Genomic DNA, 20000 nt, shown 5'->3' on the forward strand with positions numbered 1-20000 from the left:
GCGCCGCTGTGTTGGAGTGTGGACGAGAGGGTCGCCTCCCCACGCCTGGGGGGTTGTGGGGGGTGACTGTTGTTTGTGCATATGCACCAAACAGGAGTTCGGAGTATTCGGCCTTCTTTGAGACCTTGACTGGAGTCCTGCATGGGGCTCCAGTGGGGGACCCATTGTTCTGTGGGGGACTTGTGTGGGCAATGATGGAGACACCTGAGAGGTGTGATTGGGAGGAACGGCCTCCTGATCTAAACCAGAGTGGTTGTTTGTTGTTGGTGTGTAGTCATGGATTGTCTATAACGAACACCATGTTCGAACATAGGGATGCTCATAAGTGTACCTGGTACCAGAGCACCCTAGGTCAAGGTCAATGATGATTTCATAATCGTTTCATCTGATCTGAGGCCGTATGTTTTGGACACTGGGTGAAGAGAGGGGCAGAGCTGTCAACCGATCACCATCTGGTGGTGAGTTGGGTCAGAGGGTGGGGGAAGACTCTGGACAGACCTGGTAAGCCCAAACGTGTAGTGGGTAAATTGGGAACGCCTGAGGAGGCCCTGTCCAACAGACTTTCAACTCACACCTCCGGGCGGAGCTTTTCAGGCATCCCTGTGGAGGCTGGGGGCATTGAACCCGAGTGGACAATGTTCAAAGTTTCCATTGCTGAAGCTGCAGCGAGGAGCTGTGGTCTTAGGGTCTTAGGTGCCTCAAGGGGCGGTAACCCACCTAACACCGTGGTGGACAACGGTGGTCAGGGAAGCCGTCTGACTGAAGAAGGAGTCCTTCCGGGATATGTTATCCCGGAGGACCCGGAGGCGGTTGCAGGGCAATCAAGGGCCCGGAGGGCTGCAGCCTCTGCCGTGAAAGAGGCAAAGCAGCGGGTGTGGGAGAAGTTTGAGAAGACATGGAGAAGGACTTTCGGTCGGCACCAAAGTGCTTCTGGAAAACTGTTCGCCACCCAGGAGGGGAAGGGAACCATCCAAGCTGTGTACAGTAAGGATGGGACACTGTTGACCTCAACTGAGGAGGTAATATGGTGGAAGGAGCACTTTGCAGAACTCCTGAATCCGACTAATACGCCTCTATGTTAGAGGCAGAGCTGGAGGATAATGGGGGATTGTCGCCGATTTCCCAGGCGGAAGTCACTGATGTAGTCAAACAACTACACAGTGGCAAAGCCCCGGGATTGATGAGAGTCCAGAAATGCTCAAGGCTCTGGGTGTGGATGTCCTGGTTGACACGCCTTTTCAACTTAAAAAGTGGAAGTCTGGGATTGGCAGACTGGGGTGGTGGTTCCCCTTGAAAAAAGGGGACCAGAGGGTGTGTGCCAATTATAGGGGTATCACACTTCTCAGCCTCCCTGGTAAAGTCTAAAGGTGTTGGAAAGGAGGGTTCGCCAATAGTCGAACCTCGGGTTGAGGAGGAAAAGATTCCGCCCTGGTAGTGGAACAACGGTAGCTCTTTGCAAAAGGGAGCCTGGGAGTATGCCCAATAATGTGTTTAGTGGATTTGGAGAAATGACCGGGTCCCCCGGGAGATACTGTGGGAGGTGCTGCGGGAGTATTATAGGGCCATCCAATGTCTGTACAACCAAAAAAAGCTGTGTCCGGGTTCTTAGTAAAAAGGGTTAATATCACCAATCCTGTTTGTATATTGATGGAAGGAAGTCTTAAAAAGGGGTTAATGGGGATTATAGTATCTTTGCAGATGATGTGGTCCTGAAAAGTAATATTATAGATCGGTTCGCAACCGAGTGTGAAGCGGTTGGGAAGGAAGCACCTTAAATCTGAGGCCATGGTTCTCAGCAGGTTGAAATGAGTCCTTAAAAGTGAAGGAGTTAAGTATTGGGGTTGTGTTAAGTCTTAAAAAGGTAATATTATAGATTATGGAGAAAAAAAGTCTTAAAAAAGCTTAGCCAGAAGGCAAATATTATAGTATGGTTGAAATAAGGGTCTTAAAAATGGGTAATATTATAGTATGTCGAGAAAAGGAATGATTATAGTAAGGATGTTGAAAAGGGAGGTGTTTAAAAAGCCCAATATTATAGTAAGACCCAGGAATAAGGGATTATCTTAAAAAGTGGGAATATTAGTAGCTGGTTAAAAGTAATCGGGAAAGGGAAGTTTGGGGTCCCCTGTTGAGTATTATAGTACAAAAGTCGGATAATATTATAAGATGGATGGAAAAAAAGTCTTAAAAAGTAATATTATAGTATGTTGAAATAAGTCTTAAAAAGTAATATTATAGTATGTCGAAAAAGTAATATTATAGTATGTTGAAAAAAGTCTTAAAAAGTAATATTATAGTATGTTGAAATAAGTCTTAAAAAGTAATATTATAGTATGTCGAAAAAGTAATATTATAGTATGTTGAAAAAAGTCTTAAAAAGTAATATTATAGTATGTCGAAAAAGTAATATTATAGTATGTCGAAAAAGTAATATTATAGTATGTTGAAAAAAGTCTTGGTCATATTATAGTATGTTGAAAAAAGTCTTGGTCATATTATAGTATGTTGAAAAAATTCTTAAAAAGTAATATTGAAAAAAGTCATATTATAGTATGTCTAAAAAAGTCATATTATAGTCTGTCGAAAAAAGTCATAGTATAGTATGTCTAAAAAGTCATATTATAGTCTGTCGAAAAAAGTCATAGTATAGTATGTCTAAAAAGTCATATTATAGTCTGTCGAAAAAAGTCATAGTATAGTCTGTCGTAAAAAGTCATAATATAGTATGTCTAAAAAAGTCATATTATAGTATGTTGAAAAAAGTCTTAAAAAGTCATAGTGTAGTATGTTGAAAAAAGTCATATTATAGTATGTTGAAAAAAGTAATATTATAGTATAGTATGTTGAAAAAAGTCTTGGTCATATTATAGTATGTTGAAATAAGTCTTAAAAAGTAATATTGAAAAAAGTCATATTATAGTATGTCTAAAAAAGTCATATTATAGTCTGTCGAAAAAAGTCATAGTATAGTATGTCTAAAAAGTCATATTATAGTCTGTCGAAAAAAGTCATAGTATAGTCTGTCGTAAAAAGTCATAATATAGTATGTCGAAAAAGTCATATTATAGTATGTCGAAAAACGTCTTAAAAAGTCATAGTATGTCGAAAAACTTTTCAAGTCATATTATAAGAGACTTTATTAATCCCACTCTGGGATTGAAAAAATATAAATAAAGTACAGGGAATGGAAAAATAGAATATAATTAGTTGTAGTAGTAATAATAATAATTAATAATAATAACAACAACTAGAAAATTCTGCAAGAAATTTTGACAGTGTGCCTACTACTTGGTGCACATCTGAATAGCACTGGCTAACAACAAAAACCTGCCTGTTTGACATCCCAGGCCATCGTCACCACAGGTATAAAGTTAATATCATTAGTAACAGCTGATCCGAGCTACCTTTACTCTGCTGTTTGACATGTCCTGTAAGAGAGGACAACACAACCTACGGTAAAGAGTCTCCATGATAGGAGGTGTGTGTGTCAGAACATTGTTGCTATGGTGATTTCCGCATATATTTTCTTTTCAATTTTATCGGCAGTTGGTATGATCAAAGCCAAAAGTTTAAGTCTGATGGATTCCATAGTTACATGTCTGCGACCGGCACAACATTTCCTACATTTTGACCAACTATGATGTATGAAGAATGAAAACTGTAGGAGGGAGAGAGCAATATTTTGGACAACAATTGCAGCTCCATTTCTTTTCATTTTTTCTATCGGCAGTTGGTATGATCAGAGCCAAAAGTTTACATCCGATGGATACCATAGTTTCATGTCTGCGACCGGCACAAAATTCCCTACATTTTGACCAACAATGATGTATGAAGATTAAAAACTGTAGGGGAGAGAGTGATTTGTTTAGAAAAAAGTTCAGAGAATTGTACTGCAGCTCCATTGTTTTTGTTGTTGTTTCTATCGGCAGTTGGTATGAAGACAGCCAAAAGTTTAAGTCCGATGGATTCCATAGTTTCATGTCTGCGACCGGCACAACAATCCCTACATTTTGACCATCAGTGATGTATGAAGAGTGAAAACTGTTGGGGAAAGAGCAATTTGTTTGCCCATTCAACCCAATAAACGCCAAAGTCTTGTCTTCGGTTTAAACTTTTAATTAGTTTTCTACATTAAAGTATGGCGATACAGCATGGCCCCAAAGAGGGGTTGTTTTGAGCTATGTTAAGAGATTTCCTGAAGATTTCCCATTCAAGTCTATGGGACGTTTTGCGGACGTTTTTTGCAGATTTCGTGAAAACCGTGCAGGAAATCTTTTTGAAAAGTCATAGCACACCATTCCCAATCATAACACACGTTTTGATGTATTTTGTGTGCACGTGTTGGCAACGCTCCGTGACTCTTAGCGGGACAAAAAACAGGCGGAATAATAACTAGAAAATTCCGGGAAGAAATATTGACAGTGTGCCTACTACTTGGTGCACATCCGAGATACAAGTAGATACATAGGTCACACACAGAGAGAGAGAGAGAGAGAGAGAGAGAGAGAGAATATTAATAGGAGTCTGATGGATTTAGGATGCTTAAAGTATTGATTATTTACATGGAGTCTGGTGGGTTTAGGATGCTTAAAGTATTGATTATTTACATGGAGTCTGTTGGATTCGGGATGCTTAAAGTATCGATTATTTACATGGAGTCTGTTGGGTTCGGGATGCTTAAAGTATCGATTATTTACATGGAGTCTGGTGGGTTTGGGATGCTTAAAGTATCGATTATTTACATGGAGTCTGGTGGGTTCGGGATGCTTAAAGTATCGATTATTTACATGGAGTCTGGTGGGTTCGGGATGCTTAAATTACTTTATTATTTAAATGGGAGTCATGTGGGTTTAGGATGCTTGAAGTACTGATTATTTACATGGAGTCTGGTGGGTTCAGGATGCTTAAAGTACTGATTATTTACATGGAGTCTGGTGGGTTCAGGATGCTTAAAGTACTGATTATTTACATAATAAATAATAATAAGTATGGACAATAATAGTCAGTGTGCCGATTGCACATCAGCACACTGAATAATAAAAAACAACAACCGTAGTCATGACTGCAGTTTTTTTATTTATTTATTTATTTTTTTTTACTTTTTCCAGAGCGGAGCGGACATCAACGCCAAAGACATGCTGAAGATGACGGCGCTGCACTGGGCGGCGCAGCACGGTCACCACGGCGTCGCCGAGACGCTCATCAAACACGGCGCCGACGTGCACGCGCTCAGCAAGTTCGACAAGTCGCCGTTTGACATCGCCGCCGACATCCAGAACACGGAGCTCATGCTGCTGCTGCAGGTCAGACGCCGTTTACAGTCAGAACCACGTTTACACAACTTTATCGACACAAACGTGGGTCACACACAGAACCACGTTTACACTACTTTTACACAACTTTATTAACACAAACGTGGGTTACACAGAACCACGTTTACACAACTTTATCGCCACAAACGTGGGTCACGCATAGAACCACGTTTACACAACTTTATCGACACAAACGTGGATCACACACAGAACCACGTTTACACAACTTATACACAACTTTATTGACACAAATGTGGGTTACACAGAACCACGTTTACACAACTTTATTGACACAAACGTGGGTCACACACAGAACCACGTTTACACAACTTTATCAACACAAACGTGGGTTACACAGAACCACGTTTACACAACTTATACACAACTTTATTGACACAAATGTGGGTTACACAGAACCACGTTTACACAACTTTATCGACACAAACGTGGGTCACGCATAGAACCACGTTTACACAACTTTATCGACACAAACGTGGGTCATGCACAGAACCACGTTTACACAACTTATACACAACTTTATTGACACAAATGTGGGTTACACAGAACCACGTTTACACAACTTTATTGACACAAACGTGGGTCATGCACAGAACCACGTTTACACAACTTATACACAACTTTATTGACACAAATGTGGGTTACACAGAACCACGTTTACACTACTTTATTGACACAAACGTGGGTCACACAGAACCACGTTTACACAACTTATACACAACTTTATTGACACAAATGTGGGTTACACAGAACCACGTTTACACAACTTTATTGACACAAACGTGGGTCACACAGAACCACGTTTACACAACTTATACACAACTTTATTGACACAAATGTGGGTTACACAGAACCACGTTTACACAACTTTATTGACACAAACGTGGGTCATGCACAGAACCACGTTTACACAACTTATACACAACTTTATTGACACAAATGTGGGTTACACAGAACCACGTTTACACAACTTTATTGAAACAAACGTGGGTCACACAAAACCACGTTTACACTACTTTATCGACACAAAAGTGGGTTACACAGAACCACGTTTAGACTACTTTATTGACACAAAAGTGGGTCACACAGAACCACGTTTACACTACTTATACACAACTTTATTGACACAAAAGTGGGTCACACAGAACCATGTTTACAAAACTTTATTTATACAAACGTGGGTCACACTGGACCACGTTCACACTACTTATACTCAACTTTAATTACTAGCGCTCAACTGTGTGTGTGTGTGTGTGTGTGTGTGTGTGTGTGTGTGTGTGTGTGTGTGTGTGTGTGAGGGCATGCAGAACCAGGTGAACATGAACCAGGTGAGCATGAACGTGGAGACCAGCAGCACCAACCAGCCGCAGTTCATCATCCAGGGAATCCCGTCCATCCAGGGAGGGGTGGTGAACCTGGCCGAGCTGCTCAACAAGGCCAACGCAGGTATTAATACACACATACACACACACATATATATATATATATATATATATATATATATATATATATATATATATATATACACACACACACACTCTGTCTCAGTGTGTGTGCGTCTCTTTGTGTGTCTCAGGTGACTCGGAGGAAGCAATGGCCGCCAGCGCTCTGGACTCCAACATCCAGCACGCCACCGTCGTCAACGAGGCCGGTCAGAGGGTCATCACCATAGTAACGGACCAGCACGGCAACCTGCAGACCACCGGAGGCATGCCGCCGCCGTTCTTCGTCACCATGCAGCACGGACAGCAGAGTAGGTCTCATTCCCCCCTCTCAATCCCCCCTCTCATTCCCCCCTCTCAATCCCCCCCTCTCATTCCCTCCTCTCATTCCCCCCTCTCACATTCCCCCTCTCACATTCCCCCCTCTCATTCCCTCCTCTCATTCCCCCCCTCTCATTCCCCCTCTCATTCCCCCCTCTCATTCCCTCCTCTCATTCCCCCTCTCATTCCCCCCTCCCCTCTCATTCCCCCCCTCACATTTCCCCCTCATTCCATTCTCCCCCTCTCATTCCCCCCCCTCATTCCCCCTCCCCCCTCTCATTCCCCTCTCATTCCCCCTCTCATTCCCCCCTCTCATTCCCCCCTCTCCCCCTCTCATTCCCCCCTCTCATTCCCCCTCCATTCCTCCTCTCATCCCCCCCCTCCTCTCATTCCCCCCTCTCATTTCCCCCTCTTCCCCCCTCATTCCCCCTCTCATTCCCCCCTCCTCTCATCTCCCCCTCTCATTCCCCCTCTCATTCCCCCCTCTCATTCCCCCCTCTCATTCCCCCCTCTCATTCCCCCCTCTCATTCCCCCTCCATTCCCCCCTCTCATTCCCCCCTCTCATTCCCCCCTCTCATTCCCCCCTCTCATTCCCCCTCTCATTCCCCCCCTCTCATTCCCCCTCTCATTCCCCCCTCTCATTCCCCCCTCATTTCCCTCCTCTCATTCCCCCTCTCATTCCCCCCTCTCATTCCCCCCTCTCATTCCCCTCTCCCCCTCTCATTCCCCCTCTCATTCCCCCTCTCATTCCCCCCCCTCTCATTCCCCCCTCTCATTTCCCCCTCTCATTCCCCCTCTCATTCCCCCTCTCATCCCCCCCTCTCCATTCCCCCCTCATTCCCCTCTCATTCCCCCTCATTCCCTCTCTCATTCCCCCCCCCCCTCTCATTCCCACCTCTCATTCCCCCCTCATTCCCCCTCACATTTCCCCTCTCTCCCCCTCTCATTCCCATTCCCTCCTCATTCCCCCTCTCATTCCCCCTCTCATTCCCCCCTCATTCCCCCCTCTCATTCCCCCCTCTCATTCCCCCCTCTCATTCCCCCTCTCATTCCCCCCTCTCATTCCCTCCTCTCATTCCCCCCCCCCTCTCATTTCCCTCCTCATTTCCCCCTCTCATTCCCCCCTCTCATTCCCCCCTCCCCCTCTCATTCCCCCTCTCATTCCCTCCTCTCATTCCCCCTCTCATTCATTCCCCATTCTCTCATTTCCCCTCTCATTCCCCCTCTCATTCCCCCTCTCATTCCCCCCTCTCATTCCCCCTCATTTCCCCCCCTCTCATTCCCCCCTCATTCCCCCTCTCATTCCCCCCTCTCATTCCCCCCTCTCATTCCCCCTCTCATTCCCCCCCCTCTCATTCCCCCCTCTCATTCCCCCCCCCTCTCATTCCCCCTCTCATTCCCCCCCTCTCATTCCCCCCCCTCTCATTCCCCCCCCTCTCATTCCCCCCTCTCTCATTCCCCCCTCTCTCATTCCCCCCTCTCTCATTCCCCTCTCTCATTCCCCCTCTCATTCCCCCTCTCATTTTCCCCCCTCATTCCCCCTCTCCCCCCTCTCATTCCCCCTCTCATTTCCCCCTCTCATTCCCCCTCTCATTCCCCCCTCTCATTCCCCCCTCTCTCTTTCCCCCTCTCATTCCCCCTTCATTCCCCCCCTCATTTCCCCTCTCTCATTCCCCCCCTCTCATTTCCCCCCATTCCCCCTCTCATTCCCCCTCTCATTTCCCTCCTCTCATTCCCCCCTCTCTCATTCCCCCCCTCTCTCATTCCCCCCTCTCATTCCCCCTCTCATTCCCCCTCTCATTCCCCCTCCATTCCCATTTCCCCCCTCTCATTCCCCCCTCTCATTCCCCCTCTCTCCCCTCTCATTCCCCCCCCCTCCTCATTCCCCCTCTCATTCCCCCTCTCATTCCCCCCTCTCATTCCCCCCCCTCCCTCTCATTCCCCCCTCTCATTCCCCTCCTCTCATTCCCCCTCTCATCCCCCTCTCATTCCCCCTCTCATTCCCCTCTCATTTCCCCCTCATTTCCCCTCTCATTCCCCCCTCTCATTTCCCCTCTCATTCCCCCCTCATTCCCCCCTCTCATTTCCCCTCTCATTTCCCCCCCTCTCATTCCCCCCCTCTCATTTCCCCCTCTCATTCCCCCTCTCATTCCCCCTCTCATTCCCCCTCTCCCCCCTCCCCCTCTCATTCCCCCTCTCATTCCCCCCCCCCCTCTCATTCCCCCCTCTCATTCCCCCCTCTCATTCCCCCCCTCTCATTCCCCCCTCTCATTCCCCCCTTTGTTAAAGCACCAACTGTCAACCCTAGAATATCCCCTTTGTTTAAAGCACCAATACCTCGATATCAAGGTATTTGGTCAATAATATCGCAATGTATGAATTTCTCCATATCGTCCAGCCCTACCAACGACATATACAGTACAGGACAAAAGTTTGGACACACCTTCTCATTCAATGCGTTTCCTTTTTATTTTCATGACTATTTACATTGTAGATTCTCACTGAAGGCATCAAAACTATGAATGAACACATATGGAATTATGTACTTAACAAAAAGTGTGAAATAACTGAAAACATGTCTTATATTTTAGATTCTTCAAAGTAGCCACCCTTTGCTTTTTTTTATTAATAAGGAAAAACTTCCACTAATTAACCCTGACAAAGCACACCTGTGAAGGTAAAACCATTTCAGGTGACTACCTCATGAAGCTCATTGAGAGAACACCAAGGGTTTGCAGAGTTATCAAAAAAAGCAAATGGTGGCTACTTTGAAGAATCTAAAATATAAGACATGTTTTCAGTTATTTCACACTTTCTTGTTAAGTACATAATTCCATATGTGTTCATTCATAGTTTTGATGCCTTCAGTGAGAATCTACAATGTAAATAGTCATGAAAATAAAAAGGAAACACATTGAATGAGAAGGTGAGTCCAAACTTTTGGCCTGTACTGTATACAATATTTGCTGATGTCTTAAAGTCAACGTAGGGCTGGGCGATATATCGATAAAAAAAAAATATATATCGATATATTTTTAAATGAGATATGGAATTAGACCATATCGCATATATCAACATAGTTCAAATTTGATCCTTGCTCCAAGCAAGCTGCTGACTCCTTTTGGATTGGCCTCTTTTATTTTATAGGCTTTTTATTTAAGATATTTTTTTTTTTAAATTTGCACCTAATGGAGCTTTGATTTAAAAAAAAAAAAAGGTACTCCTGTTGTTATACGGTATCTATGTTTAAAAAATATCGGGATATATATCGTATATCGATATTCAGCCAAAATATATCGGGATATGACTTTTGTTCCATATCGCCCAGCCCTACTCTGGTGTTTCCACCCTCTCATTCCCCCTGCTCTGGTGTTTCCCCCTCTCATTCCCCCTGCTCTGGTGTTTCCCCCCTCTCATTCCCCCTGCTCTGGTGTTTCCCCTCTCATTCCCCCTGCTCTGTTGTTTCCCCACTCATTCCCCTGCTCTGGTGTTCCCCCCTCTCATTCCCCCTGCTCTGGTGTTTCCACCCTCTCATTCCCCCTGCTCTGGTGTTTCCACCCTCTCATTCCCCCTGCTCTGGTGTTTCCACCCTCTGATTCCCCCCTGCTCTGGTGGTCTCCCCTCTCATTCCCCTGCTCTGGTGTTTCCACCCTCTCATTCCCCTGCTCTGGTGTTTCCACCCTCTCATTCCCCCCTGCTCTGGTGTTTCCTCCTCTCATTCCCCCTGCTCTGGTGTGTCCTCCTCTAATTCCCCCTGCTCTGGTGTGTCTTCCTCTCATTCCCCCTGCTCTGGTGTGTCTTCCTCTCATTCCTCCTGCTCTGATGTTTCCCTCTCTCATTCCCCCTGCTCTGCTCTGATGTTTCCCTCTCTCATTCCCCCTGCTCTGCTCTGATGTTTCCCTCTCTCATTCCTCCTGCTCTGATGTTTCCCTCTCTCATTCCTCCTGCTCTGGTGTTTCCCCTCTCATTCCCCCTTCTCTGATGTGCCCCCCCACCCTCCACTCTCATTCCCCATGCTCTGGCGTTTAAAAACCAACATTTAGCGGTGGAGATGTAGCACAATATATTGATTGTTAATCTGTGTGTGCGTGTCTGTGTGTGTGTGTGTGTGTGTGTGTGTGTGTTTTCAGTGTTGGCGGTGCCGGCCAACACTGTGACGGAGGAGGTGGTGACTGAGGAGCCTCAGCCTCCGCCCTCCAGGAAGAGGAAGCTGGAGGTGACCAACAACCACAACGACACGGGAGAGACGGTAAGACACGTTGAGTGTGTGTGCGTGCGTGTTAGGGCTGACGAATTCCGAAATACAAAGACAATATAGGAGCTATAATATATAACCTTAGTACAACATCACAGAGCTAACGTAACGTACCGAGTAACGTTAGTAAAACATCACGGAGCTAACGTTACGTACCGAGTAACGTTAGTATAACATCACGGAGCTAACGTTACGTACCGAGTAACGTTAGTATAACATCACGGAGCTAACGTTACGTACCGAGTAACATTACTACAACATCACGGAGCTAACGTTACGTACCGAGTAACCTCAGTACAACATCACGGAGCTAATGTTACGTACCGAGTAACGTTAGTATAACATCACGGAGCTAACGTTACGTACCGAGTAACATTACTACAACATCACGGAGCTAACGTTACGTACCGAGTAACCTCAGTACAACATCACGGAGCTAATGTTACGTACCGAGTAACGTTAGTACAACATCACGGCGCTAACGTTACGTACCGAGTAACGTTAGTAAAACATCATGGCGCTAACGTTACGTTTCCACCTATTTTTCTTGTCGTACTTGCTTCTTTCTACCGACTTTTTCCAAGGTTTTACGTTTTAAAACGCCTCAACGGTTGTGATTGGTGCCTTGATTTTGGGGACATTGTAAATGGGTTTCAGTGGTGCTTTTAACATGACTCTTTGCGGAGAAACTCAGATTTAAAGATTTGTCGATTAAATCAACTAATTGATTAGTCGGTACGATTGAACGAGTGTTAAATTTTCACTTTATGAGGTTTTTTAACATTAATATGAGTCCCCGTAAACCGAGCCCTGGGACTTCAGATACAGTATTAGGGACCACTAAGGTCTATATAAAAGAGACTTCAGATACAGTATTAGAGGACCACTAAGGTCTATATAAAAGAGACTTCAGATACAGTATTAGGGGACCACTAAGGTCTATATAAAAGAGACTTCAGATACAGTATTAGGGGACCACTAAGGCCTATATAAAAGAGACTTCAGATACAATATTAGGGGACCACTAAGGTCTATATAAAAGAGACTTCAGATACAGTATTAGGGGACCACTAAGGTCTATATAAAAGAGACTTCAGATACAGTATTAGAGGACCACTAAAGTCTATATAAAAGAGACTTCAGATACAGTATTAGAGGACCACTTAAGTCTATATAAAAGAGACTTCAGATACAGTATTAGAGGACCACTAAAGTCTATATAAAAGAGACTTCAGATACAGTATTAGAGGACCACTAAGGTCTATATAAAAGAGACTTCAGATACAGTATTAGGGGACCACTAAGGTCTATATAAAAGAGACTTCAGATACAGTATTAGGGGACCACTAAGGTCTATATAAAAGCATCCAAAGAGCACCATGTCATGGGACATTTATTACAGCTTTTTGCCTGGAAACTGATGACTATGATGTTTAAACTGTCCTGTTGTTGTCATTTAGGAGTTGCTCCAGAGGCAGCTGCTGGAGGCCAACAGGAAGGCCCAGGAGTACCGGACGCAGCTGATGCGTAAGGAGCAGGAGGCCGAGCAGTACCGCATCAAGCTGGAGGCCATGTCCCAGAGCCAGACCACCATCAACAACAACAACAACAACAACAACACCGCCGCCGCCGGGGGCAACGCTGCCAGCCCCGAGGAAGTGGTGGGCGGAGACGAGGAGGACGAAGAGGAGGAGGAGGAGGCGTCCGGCGCGATGGTGGAGGAAGGAGAGATGGTGGTGCTGCAGGATGGAGGGATCATCATGGAGGGGGAGGAGGGGCAGGTCACGCTGGTGGAGACCGGCGGCGAGACCACCGAGGTCAGCTCCTAACGGAGAGGAGAGAGAGGAAGAGACAGATCTTAAACGGGAGGGGTTTGAGGCACAGCGTGTGTGTGTACCGTTCCCACGAAAAGACAGCGAAGAGGAGAGACGACATGGCTTTTGTGAGAATCAAAATCAGACAAAAAACAAACAAGACCCGAAGTTTGTTTGTGAATCGTTTTATTCAACCTTTAATTGATTCAAAAAGCACCACTTCAGAGAGGAGGAGAAACTCACAAACACAGCAAGACCAGAGAATGACTGGCCTAAACACACACACACACACACACACACACACACACACACACACACACACACACACACACACACACTCACACACATACACACACACTCACACACATACACACATAAATACACTCACAAACACACACACACACTCACACACACAGACACATAGACACACACACACACACACACATAAATACACACATAAACACACGCACACAAACACACACACTCACACACAAACACATACACATAGACACACACACACATAAACAGACACACAGACACACACAAACACACATAAACACAGAGACACACATAAACACACACAGACACACAAACACACAGACACACACACAAACACAGAGACACACATAAACACACACACAGAGACACACAGACACACTCAAACAGACAGACACACATAAACACACACATAAACACACACAAACAACACACACAGAGATGAACATAAACACACACACACAGAGACATACATACATAAACAGACACACACACACACACAGACACACACACACAGACACACACACACAGACAGACACACAAACGCACACATAAACACACACACAGACACACATAAACACACACACAGACACACACAGACAGACACACACACAAACACAGAGACACACAGACACACTCAAACAGACACACATAAACACACACACAAACACACACAGACACATAAACGTACACACACACCGAGATACACATAAACACACACAGAGACACACATAAAACACACACACACACACACAGACATACATACATAAACACACACACACACACACACACAAACACACACCGACACACACATAAACACACACACAGAGACACACACACAGAGACACACACACACAGACACACACACACACAGACACACACACACAGACAGACACACAAACGCACACATAAACACACATACAGACACACATAAACACACACACAGACACACACAGACAGACACACACACAAACACAGAGACACACAGACACACTCAAACAGACACACACATAAACACACACACAAACACACACAGACACACATAAACGTACACACACACCGAGATACACATAAACACACACACACACACAGACATACATACATAAACAGACACACACACACACACACACACACATAAATACACACATAAACACACGCACACAAACACACACACTCACACACAAACACATACACATAGACACACACACACATAAACAGACACACAGACACACACAAACACACATAAACACAGAGACACACATAAACACACACAGACACACAAACACACAGACACACACACAAACACAGAGACACACATAAACACACACACAGAGACACACAGACACACTCAAACAGACAGACACACATAAACACACACATAAACACACACACAAACACACACACAGAGATGAACATAAACACACACACACAGAGACATACATACATAAACAGACACACACACACACACACACACACACACACAGACACACACACACAGACAGACACACAAACGCACACATAAACACACACACAGACACACATAAACACACACACAGACACACACAGACAGACACACACACAAACACAGAGACACACAGACACACTCAAACAGACACACACATAAACACACACACAAACACACACAGACACACATAAACGTACACACACACCGAGATACACATAAACACACACAGAGACACACATAAACACACACACACACACACACAGACATACATACATAAACAGACACACACACACACACACACATAAACACACACCGACACACACATAAACACACACACAGAGACACACACACAGAGACACACACACAGACACACACACACACACACACACACACACAGACAGACACACAAACGCACACATAAACACACATACAGACACACATAAACACACACACAGACACACACAGACAGACACACACACAAACACAGACACACAGACACACTCAAACAGACACACACATAAACACACACACAAACACACACAGACACACATAAACGTACACACACACCGAGATACACATAAACACACACACACACACAGACATACATACATAAACAGACACACACACACACACACACACATAAACACACACCGACACACACATAAACACACACACAGAGACACACACACAGAGACACACACACACAGACACACACACACAGACAGACACACAAACGCACACATAAACACACATACAGACACACATAAACACACACAGACACACACAGACAGACACACACACAAACACAGAGACACACAGACACACTCAAACAGACACACACATAAACACACACACAAACACACACAGACACACATAAACGTACACACACACCGAGATACACATAAACACACACAGAGACACACATAAACACACACACACACACACACACAGACATACATACATAAACAGACACACACACACACACACACATAAACACACACCGACACACACATAGACACATACACACACACACACAGACTGACGTTACAATACCTGTACAGCTAAAGCCCAATATTCGGACCAATCAGAAGCCAGGAGGCTTGGGTGCATCCCTGCAGGTCATTTACTCCCCCGAGTGAGCGCTAACGAGACACTAAAATAACTCCGAACTGCTTTTCCATTCTTTATTTTTATTTTTTTTATTTTCACGTTACGTTTCCGATGTTTCGAATCAGTTTTGTGGTTACGGGTGTGATGTCATCATGTTTTAAGAACAAACTCGGGGTGTATTGAAGTATTACATAAAATATATAAATATCTGATTTATATCTGCCGAGATTTTGCGTAACTTCCCGGCTGTAGTTGCCGCAACCTGATAATGTTTTCATCATGTTGGCTTCCATGAGAAAGTATCCAAACAGAAATACACACAGACAGACACACACACACACACACATACAGATACACACACATACTGACTCACATACAGACACACACACACACACACACACACAGAAACACACAGATACAGACAGACACACACATACAGAATCACATACAGACACACACACACACACACAGATACAGAATCACATACAGACACACACACACAGAAACACACAGATACAGACACACACACATACAGAAACACACACACACACAGAAACACATACAGACACACACATAGATACAGACACACACACATACAGAAACACACACACACACAGAAACACATACAGACACACACATAGATACAGACACACACACATACAGAAACACACACACAGAAACAGATACAGACACACACACATACACAAACACATACACACAGAAACACATACAGACACACACACACAGAAACACACATACAGAAACACATACAGACACACACACAGAAACACACAGATACAGACACACAACACACATACAGATACACATACAGAAACACACACACGCATACAGAAACACATACAGACACACACACAGATACAGACACACACACACACACACATAAACACACACACAGAAACACACAGATACAGACACACACACACATACAGAAACACACATACAGAAACACACATACAGAATCACATACAGACACACACACACATACAGAAACACACATACAGACACAGAAACACACACACAGAAACCCACAGACACACACACACACAGGTATTGTAATGTAGTCAGATGAATATAATGGGTAGTTGCAGCCCTATCGGAGGTTAGAGATCTCTCCTTTAACATCTCGTCTTGGTCCTGGTCTTGGCCCTGGTCCTGGCCCTGGTCCTGGCCCTGGTCCTGGTCCTGGTCTTGGTCTTGGCCCTGGCCCTGGCCCTGGTCCTGGTCCTGGTCTTGGCCCTGGTCCTGGTCCTGGTCTGTTTGTGTCTCCCGTCCCGGTTCAGCCCTGTTTGTTGGAACAGCATTTATCGATTACTAACTATCAGCCTTCCTGTCCCTGATCCTCCATGAGTTTGAGTTGAGTTATGATAGTTATTTTTATAAGCTCAGCCAAGCCGACCTTTTTCTATGTACATATAAAGTTGTATTTTTTTAACTGTACCTGAATGCTTCACCGTGATAATGATGGCTGCCTGTATTGGTAATCTGAAATATAAACACTTGTTTTGTTTTTTTGTAACATCTCAGTTGTGTTTTGTGATACTTTCACACAGCGACACGTGGACCCATTATTATGGGATGGATCCCTACAGAGATAGACCTTTTAGTTAAAGAGCAAGATCATTTTAGTTTAACATGAAACAGCCCCGAAATCACCATCACCAAACTCCACCAGACTCCATGTAAATAATCAGGACTTTTAGCGTGTATAGAGCCAGCATATCTCCACCAGACTCCATGTAAATAATCAGGACTTTTAGCGTGTATAGAGCCAGCATATCTCCACCAGACTCCATGTAAATAATCAGGACTTTTAGCGTGTATAGAGCCAGCATATCTCCACCAGACTCCATGTAAATAATCAGGACTTTTAGCGTGTATAGAGCCAGCATATCTCCACCAGACTCCATGTAAATAATCAGGACTTTTAGCGTGTATAGAGCCAGCATATCTCCACCAGACTCCATGTTAATAATCAGGACTTTTAGTGTGTATAGAGCCAGCATATCTCCACCAGACTCCATGTTAATAATCAGGACTTTTAGTGTGTATAGAGCCAGCATATCTCCACCAGACTCCATGTTAATAATCAGGACTTTTAGCGTGTATAGAGCCAGCCTATCTCCACCAGACTCCATGTAAATAATCAGGACTTTTAGCGTGTATAGAGCCAGCATATCTCCACCAGACTCCATGTAAATAATCAGGACTTTTAGTGTGTATAGAGCCAGCATATCTCCACCAGACTCCATGTTAATAATCAGGACTTTTAGCGTGTATAGAGCCAGCCTATCTCCACCAGACTCCATGTAAATAATCAGGACTTTTAGAGAGTATAAAGCCAGCATATCTCCACCAGACTCCATGTAAATAATCATCCGTCACTGTGCCGTCGGTGTGCGATGTGTTTTTAAAAGTTTTTTTTGGACAAGATACTACTGACTGTTACACACATCATTTATTATTAGGACAAATTAACGTGTGAATCATTTTATTTTATATAAACTTTGTGACATTGAAAGCAACATTACATACGTGCAGACATTTAAATAATAGAATAACAGATTTTTTTTTTAAGTTAATTAATTACACAGTTTATTGTATTAGCATAATTATTACAAATATACTTAAAGTGCCTGAAAAGTAACTATTAAATAAATGCTGTAGAAAGTACATTATTTCATTAAGATGTTGCAGACACACACATACAGACACACACACATAGACACACATACAGACAGACACACACACAGACAGACACACACACACACACACACACATACATATACAGACACACATACAGACAGACACACACTCACACACACATACAGACACACACAGAAACCCACATACAGACAGACACACACACACACACACACACACACACACACAGAAACCCACATACAGACAGACACACACACACACACACACACATACATATACAGACACACATACAGACAGACACACACAGAAACCCACATACACACACACACACAGAAACCCACATACAGACAGACACACACACATACAGACACACACACAGAAACCCACATACAGACACACGCACACACACACACACACACAGAAAGGAGTACAGGTAGGAAGTAGCATGTGGAAATACTCAGATACAGTACAAATACCTCAAATGTGTACAGTACTTGAGTAAATGTACTTAGTTACTTTCCACACTTGCGGTTCAGTGTTTTTTTGTGTATTTTCCCGCCCTTTCTGTATGTTTTCTGCATCTATTCTACAACAACTGAGCATCTAATGCGGTCAATGCTAATAAAAGTTTGTTGATTTTGGTCGTTTTAACCAATAAATAACGATTTAAATGTCCCGCATTGTTAACTACATCTCCCATGAGGCGTTCGGCCAACTGTCTATCATTCGACATGTTCCCGCCCAGCGCGTGGATTATGGCCCCGATCAGCCCTTTTACTGACGTGTCCGCCGTCCAATCAGAGGCGGCAGAGAGGGGGCGTTCGGCCAATCCCGTGCAGCGAAGGGGGCGGGGCCGCAAGGGGAGGGGAGGAAGGAGGGGGGGCAGGGCGCGCGAGGTATCATGGAGGATCAGTAGGCAAACTGTGGCCATCAGAGGAGAGCTGCTGCCCGCTCGGATCCCCGGGACTTTGGGTCAACTGTTCGCCGGTTTTCTGCTTCTCAACATTTTAAAAACTCAACATGGACATGAAGAAGAGAATCACGTTGGAGCTGAGGAACCGGAGCGCGGCGGAGGTGAGCGGGCTTTTATTTTTATGTTTTATTAACATTTTAAATGTGTCCTGAAATAGCTATACCGGGGAGGTGATGTGATGGGATGAGCGGAGACGACCGGAGCCGGGCTACTCGCTCGCTCCGCTCACCCACCACCCCCGGCTCGGGCATCACACACACGGGGTCCGCTTAACGGCTTCCTTCGGTCTGTTTTAAACCTCTTAGCGACCAGGGTTATAGTTAGATCAACT

At 44.5% G+C, this 20000-nt stretch overlaps 2 protein-coding genes across 4 annotated transcripts in view; both read left to right on the forward strand.

Moving 5' to 3' along the window:
• gabpb2a (GA binding protein transcription factor subunit beta 2a) overlaps nt 1-13495 on the forward strand; it is a 25096-nt gene extending 11601 nt beyond the window's left edge. For both annotated transcript variants that reach the window (XM_028597407.1, XM_028597406.1), the window contains 5 exons: nt 5109-5303; nt 6626-6776; nt 6907-7083; nt 11225-11343; nt 12810-13495. In XM_028597407.1, coding sequence (XP_028453208.1) covers nt 5109-5303; nt 6626-6776; nt 6907-7083; nt 11225-11343; nt 12810-13178 — 1011 coding nt within the window. In that variant the 3' untranslated portion in view covers nt 13179-13495. The remainder of the gene's footprint in view (nt 1-5108; nt 5304-6625; nt 6777-6906; nt 7084-11224; nt 11344-12809) is intronic.
• A 6105-nt stretch (nt 13496-19600) lies between these two features.
• The window catches only part of anp32e (acidic (leucine-rich) nuclear phosphoprotein 32 family, member E), a 19600-nt gene continuing 19200 nt past the window's right edge, over nt 19601-20000 (forward strand). For both annotated transcript variants that reach the window (XM_028597761.1, XM_028597762.1), the window contains exon 1: nt 19601-19770. In XM_028597761.1, coding sequence (XP_028453562.1) covers nt 19717-19770 — 54 coding nt within the window. In that variant the 5' untranslated portion in view covers nt 19601-19716. The remainder of the gene's footprint in view (nt 19771-20000) is intronic.

The sequence above is a fragment of the Perca flavescens genome, chromosome 14 (assembly GCF_004354835.1).
Source record: "Perca flavescens isolate YP-PL-M2 chromosome 14, PFLA_1.0, whole genome shotgun sequence".
Classification (NCBI taxonomy): Eukaryota; Metazoa; Chordata; class Actinopteri; order Perciformes; family Percidae; genus Perca; species Perca flavescens.